This window comes from Mobula birostris, chromosome 23, assembly GCF_030028105.1.
Source record: "Mobula birostris isolate sMobBir1 chromosome 23, sMobBir1.hap1, whole genome shotgun sequence".
Classification (NCBI taxonomy): Eukaryota; Metazoa; Chordata; class Chondrichthyes; order Myliobatiformes; family Myliobatidae; genus Mobula; species Mobula birostris.
Window position 1 is genome coordinate 54,070,298 of NC_092392.1, and position 6,871 is coordinate 54,077,168.

At 44.7% G+C, this 6,871-nt stretch overlaps 1 protein-coding gene across 7 annotated transcripts in view; it reads right to left on the bottom strand.

Moving 5' to 3' along the window:
• Window positions 1-6,544, bottom strand: part of LOC140186899 (ATP-binding cassette sub-family C member 9-like) — a 193,634-nt gene extending 187,090 nt beyond the window's left edge. For all 7 annotated transcript variants that reach the window (XM_072241652.1, XM_072241653.1, XM_072241650.1 and 4 more), the window contains exon 1: window positions 6,334-6,544. In XM_072241652.1, coding sequence (XP_072097753.1) covers window positions 6,334-6,478 — 145 coding nt within the window. In that variant the 5' untranslated portion in view covers window positions 6,479-6,544. The remainder of the gene's footprint in view (window positions 1-6,333) is intronic.
• Between the last annotated feature and the right edge of the window lie 327 nt (window positions 6,545-6,871).

Sequence of the window (6,871 nt, forward strand, 5' to 3'; positions counted from 1 at the left end):
GGAGATCCGAAATGATAGGAGAATATAGGAGGGGGAGGGATGGAGACAAGAGCTGGACAGTTGATCGGCAAAAGGGATATGAGAGGATCATGGGACGGGAAGCCTAGGGAGAAAGAAAGTGGGAGGGGGAAGCCCAGAGGATGGGCAAGGAGTATAGTGAGAGGGACAGAGGGAGAAAAAGGAGAGAGAAAAATATATATAATTAATAAATAGATAAATAACAGATGGGGTACGAAGGGGAGGTGGGGCATTAACGGAAGTTAGAGAAGTCAATGTTCATGCCATCAGGTTGGAATATAAGGTGTTGTTCCTTCAACCTGATTGTGGCTTCATCTTGACAGTAGAGGGGGCCATGGATAGACATATCAGAATGGGAATGGGACGTGGAAATAAAATGTGTGGCCACTGGGAGATCCTGCTTTCCCTGGCAGACAGAGCGTAGGTGTTCAGCGAAACAGTCTCCCAGCCTGTGTCGGGTCTCATCAATATATAGAAGGCCGCATCAGGAGCACCAGATGCAGTATATCACCCCAGCCGACTCACAGATGAAATGTCACCTCACCTGGAAGGATCGGCTGGGGCCCTGAATGGTGGTGTGGGAGGAAGTGTAAGGACATGTGTAGCACTTGTTCTATTTACAAGGATAAGTGCTGGGAGGGAGATCGGTGGGGAGGGATGGGGGGCATGAATGGACAAAGGAGCTGCGTAGGGAGTGATCCCTGTGGAAAGCAGAGGTGGGGGGGAGGGAAAGATGTGCCAGAGAAAGCAGGATCTCCCAGGATTCCACGTCCCATTCCCATTCTGATATGTCTATCCACGGCCCCCTCTACTGTCAAGATGAAGCCACACTCAGGTTGGAGGAACAACACCTTATATTCCGTCTGGGTAGCCTCCAACCTGATGGCATGAACATTGACTTCTCTAACTTCCGTTAATGCCCCACCTCCCTTTCGTATCCCATCCGTTATTTATTTATTTATTATTATTATATATTCTTGTCTCTCTCCTTTTTCTCCCTCTGTCCCTCTCACTATACCCCTTGCCCATCCTCTGGGCTTCCCCCCCTCCCCTTTTCTTTCTCCCTGGGCCTCCTGTCCCATGATCCTCTCATATCCCTTTTGCCAATCAACTTTCCAGCTCTTAGCTGCATCCCTCCCCCTCCTGTCTTCTCCTATCATTTCGGATCTCCCCCTTCCCCTCTTACTTTCAAATCTCTTACTATCTCTTCTTTCAGTGAGTCCTGACAACGGGTCTCGGCACGAAATGTCGACTGTACCTCTTCCTATAGATGCTGCCTGGCCTGCTGTGTTCACCAGCATTTTTTGTCTATAATTTTCTTTCTGCTGCCTTCCTCCATTCTTAAAGAGTGGAGTGACATTTGCTGTTTTCCAGTCCTCCGGAACCATGCCAGAGTCATTGGACTCTGTCCAATGATTCATGAAAAATCATTAATAATGCACCAATAATCTCTTCTGCTACCTCCTTCAGAACCCTAGGGTGCAGCTTATCTGGTCTGGGTGACTCATGTACCTTTAGGTCTCTCAGCTTTTGGAGCATCTTCTCCCTTGTAATAGTAACAGCACTCACTTCTCTTCTCTCACACCCTTCACATCTGCTACACTGCTAGTGTCTTCCTCAGTGGGCAGTGATGCAGAATAATTATTTAGTTCATCTCCTTGTCCCAATTTTTTATTTTTTCAACCTCATTTTCTAGTGGTCCTATATCCACCCTCATCTCTTATTTTTTAATACTTGTAAAAGCTTTTTTATCCACTTTGATATTATTTTCAAGCTTGTTTACATATTTCATCTTTTCCTTCTGAATGATACTTTCAGTTGTTGTCTGTAGGTTTTTAAATGTATCTCAATCCGCTATCTTCCCAATAATTTTTGCATTGTTGTTTGCCCTCTCTTTTGGTTTTACATTAGCTTTGACTTCCCTTGTCAGCCACATTTGTACTATTTTGCCATTTGAGTATTTCTTTGTTTTGGGAATATATCTATCCTGCACCTTCCTCATTTTTCCCAGAAAATCAAGCCATTTCTGCTCTGCCAACATCTCTGTCAGCATTTCCTTCCAATTTATTTTGGCCAACTCCTCTCTCATACCATTGTAATTTCCTTTACTCTGCTGAAATACTGCTACATCAGATTTTATTTTCTCCCTATCAAATTTCAAGTTGAACTCAAATCATATTGTTACCACCGTCTCCCAAGTGTTCCTTTATCTTAAGTTCCCTAATCGCCTCCAGTTCATTACATAACACCCAATCCAGTAGAGTTGATCCCCTAGTAAGCTCAATGACAAAGTGCTCTAAAAAGCCAACTTGTAGGCATTCAAATAAACTCACTCTTCTGGGATCCATTACCAACCTCATTTTCCCAATCTACCTCCATATTAAAATCTACTGTGCCTATCACAACATTACCCTTTTGACATGTTTTTTCTAATTCCCGTTGTAATCTGTAGTCCACATCCCAACTTCTGTTTGGAATGCCTGCAAGAATGAATCTCTAAGTAGTATATGGTGACACATATGCAATTTGATAATAAATTCACAAACGTAGTTTTAACTTTAAATTGAATTCAGCCTCTAACCAACGAATTGTGACATTCACCAAACAGCTGACTGTCCAGAGTTGAGGTCAAGGGCTTAAAGTATCCACCTAGGAAGTCTGGACTGTCAAATAGATTTCCCACTTACTCTTCACCTACAACATGCTTAAAACTCACTAAGGATTAAAATCTTCTACCATGTTACAACAGCTCTCGACAGTTTAAATATGTCTGGGAGGAACCCTCCTTTCTGCCTGTGCACATCTCCTATTGCTGTGGACTACATTAATCTAATAATGACTACCCCTCTAGAAATTAAGGAGCTTTATCTTATCTGCCAATAGAATTACTTGTGGTTTATCTGAAAGTCCTGGCCAGAAGACAAATACTCAATGCACTCATCAACTAAACACAGCTTCTCTGGTCTGTTTCATGTGATTTTGGGGTTGTCATTGCTGTTGTTGACACCTTCAGCTAGTGGCTCCTTTCATTTCCTCAAGATATTCCTTAATCTTTGCAGGTTTCCTTGCAGAAGCAAGTAGGCAAGGAATGAAGTGGACAATGTCGTGTTCTGAGACGAGGCCCAAACAGATAGCTCCGCCATCTGGTTACCTAATTCCTTCTACATTAAAGTATCTAGTCCATACCCGGATCTCTTACCTATATATGTTCCTCCACCATTGATGCTGCTCTTACACACATCTTCTCCATTTCCTGGACATCAGCACTCAACCCAGCTTCACGCTGACTGAACAGACTACCACCCCAGGAGCCTCTGCATCCCACACACCATTCTTCACAACTTTCACCATCTTCAATGGGATCCTACCACCAAAATTACCTTTACCACCCTCCCCCACCCCCCCCCCCCCCACCATCCCTGGCCAATCTCCATTTTCTGCTTGGATCGCTCCCTCAGTGCTCCCTCCTGTCACATATCCCTGCAAGAGGCGGAAGCTACACCTGCCCATTCACCTCCTTCCTCACCTCCATTCAGGGCCCCAAACAGTTCTTCCAGGTGAGGCAGCATTTCACTTGCGAATCTGTTGGGGGTCATCTATTGTATCCGGAGCGCCTGGTGTGGCCTCTTCTACAGTGAGAGACCGTACATAAATTGGGGGACTGCCTTATCGAGCACCTCTATTCTATCTGCAAAAGCAGAATTCCCCAGTGCCCAAACATTTTAATTCCTATCCTCCATTACAACACACAAAATGCTGGAAGAACTCCGCAGGTCAGGCAGTATCCATGAAAATTAACAAACAGTTGATGTTTCGGGCCAAGGCTTTTCATCAGGACTGGCAAGGAAGGGAGAAGATGCCAGAATAAAAAGGTGTGCAGAGGGGAAGAAGGACAACCTGGAAGGTGATAGGTGAAGCCACGTGTGTGAGAAAGGTAAAGGGCTGGAGAAAGATGAATCTTTTAGGAGACTACCTAGAAGAAGTATGAAGTGTTGGTCCTCCATCCTGAGAGTGGCCTCATTGTAGCAGAATAGGATCCTATTCCCATTCCCATTGCAACATGTTGGTTCATGGCCTCCTCATCTGGCATCATGAGCCTACTCTCAGGGTGCGGAAGCAACATCTCATTCAGTCTAGGTAGCCTCCAACCTGATGGCAGGAACATTGATTTTTCCTTCGCTAATTTTTCCCTCCCCCTTCCCTCTTCATCTATTCCCCACTCTCATCTCTTACCTCTTCTCCCACATGCCTAACACTTCCACCTCCCCCTGGTGTCTCTCCTCCTTCCGTTTCCCCCATGTTCCACTCTCCTCTCCTATCAGATTCCTTCTTCTCCAGCCCTTTGCAATTTCCACCTATCACCTCCCAGCTTCTTGCTTCGTACCCCCTCCCCAACAACCTGGCTCCACCTATCACTTTCTAGCTTGTCCTTCTTCCTTTCCCTTCCCCTTTTTATTCCGGCATCTTCTCCCTTCCTTTCCAGTCCTGGTGAAGGATCTCGATCCGAAACGTCAACTCTTTATTCATTTCCACAGGTGCTGCCTGATGTGCTGAGTTCTTCCAACATTTTGTGTGTTGTATGTCTCACATTGCCTTCTTTTTAAGTTTACTATTGTTCTGACAGTTTGCACATGTTTTCTGTTCATCACCTATTACATCTGCCTGCCAATGAAATCACCATGGATATATCACACCGTTTTCCAGTTATCACTTATGTGTTCTAAATTACAATTATTTTGCTCTTGTTAACTGTAAAGTTGTTGTAGCCCATCTTTCACAAGAATGTGGCTTTCTTAATAAACAGCCATACTTTATTTGTGCAAATGTTGGGCAATATGTTCACCTGGATTTATGCCAACTCACTAGCGCAACTACAAGATGTTGGGCAATCTTTGCCAGCTCTCCACTCTACCACTCATTGTCAGGATGCTCAATCAGAAGCGAGAAGGATGAACAAGGTGTTTGCATTCTAACTAGATGCAGCTGCTGGACACTCTCCCCATAATTTATACATAGCAATTAATGCAGGAAGAGCCTTTTATTTTTTTAAAAACACTGCATAATGTGTGCACTTGAGCATTGAGAACCACTGCTTCTAAAAACAAAATTAATCTTGTTTGCCCTATCCAACTAGGCTGAAACTGCCTGATGTACTGATCTGTACCTAATGCCACCCTATCCATATTCCATCTGCTTCCAAATCCGCTCCTTAGAACAAGCCCCTCCTAATATATACCTTATTTCCAGATTTCTCAAAAATCCCAAGATTAAAATGAAGACTTAACGGTATCTTGGCAAGATTCCACCAAAGCCTTACATCCAAAATAGAACAACCCAGGTGAATCAGTCAAAATAAGTTAATTGCATTTAAGCATGCGGTTTTTAATCACTCGACGGAACCAAACCGTTATAATATACTTCCTCAACACTGAAATATTATATTTATAAACAGCAGTCTATTTTTCTCATATTCTCCAATAGAAACGCTACTAAATTTCATCCAACTAAATGTATAAAAACATTTGAGCCCTCAAGATGTTCCAGCAGACCCGAAGTGACTGTTACTAAACAAAACACTCTGTTCTGTGACATTGTCTTTCGAAAATCAATCAATAAAACCACTGCTAAACAGTGCGATTATCGAATCGCACATCAGGTATATTTAATCCGGTTGCAATTAAACAAATTGCTTAGTCTGTGCACGACGAAATCTCTCAGTAGATGAAACAAGAATTGTGCCTGGAAGCAACAGACGTGGACTGAAAAATCTAATTACAAATGAGATCGTCTTATATAATCGTTTCCTCGTACACCATGATACAGATGAGGAGCGTTTGGAGAAGCACTTGAACCTACACTGAAGGCCTAACTATCACGGTCGCTTTTTCCACTGGTCCCTCTATAATTTCCCTGTTTAGACCACGTAACGCTAAACATTCTCTTTGGTGGAACAGTGGCAGGCTGTGCAGACCATGCCGATTCCAGCGAGAAGATGCTAGTGTTCCACCAACTGCTCCCACAACTCGCTACTTGGGAGGAAATTGTCTGTCAAACGCACGGGTGGACACGAATCCCGAACAGATAGCTGTGAAGGGAATTGAAGAATCGTTCTCCCGAACCCCAGTTGGGTTAATGCGACCAGACAAAGCTCGAAGAGTCGTGGACTTCCCGAGGCAGACTGGGACCTTGCTTCTTAAAGAAAGCAGGCAGAGAAAACCTGAATTACAAACGCACCCAAATCCGTGAGCTAAGCGACCAAATATCTCGCGCTGTGGGCGAAACCTCTCCCATCCCCAATAACATCCACCTACTCACCGATAAATAATATAGGGAAAGTGATGAAAAGCAGGAAGACGTGAGGGACTAAATTGAGCGCATCCACGAAGCAGCCGTTGTTTAAGACGCCGTCGTCGACGTTGTAAGCACTGGCGGTGTCATTGCCACAGAAAGACAGTGCCATATCTGCGCGCAACGAAACGGGAAAGCGGTCCTGCGAACGAAGCGATTCGCAATCCTCACACCACTCATAATCCAGGGATTGCAAGGCTCCGCAACCCTGCTATTTATACTCAGATGGTCCAGAGATGACGTTCGGAGGGGTGCGATTTGGCTGTACCGAGTCCCGCCTCCCGTCGCAGTGAACACACATGCACATAGGATCCGTGCGAAAGCCCCGCAGCATGCCGCAGATATATGCACCGCTTGTGTGAACGCTCGGAAGACGCCGGAGCCCCACCTATTTCAGAACCGGATCCGCTGGAAAAGTGGCACGTTACTTTCCGTCTCCCCTCATGTATGGTTCTGAACCGCTCAATAAAGTGGACTTCATCTACTGCACGGAAAGACAGATTCG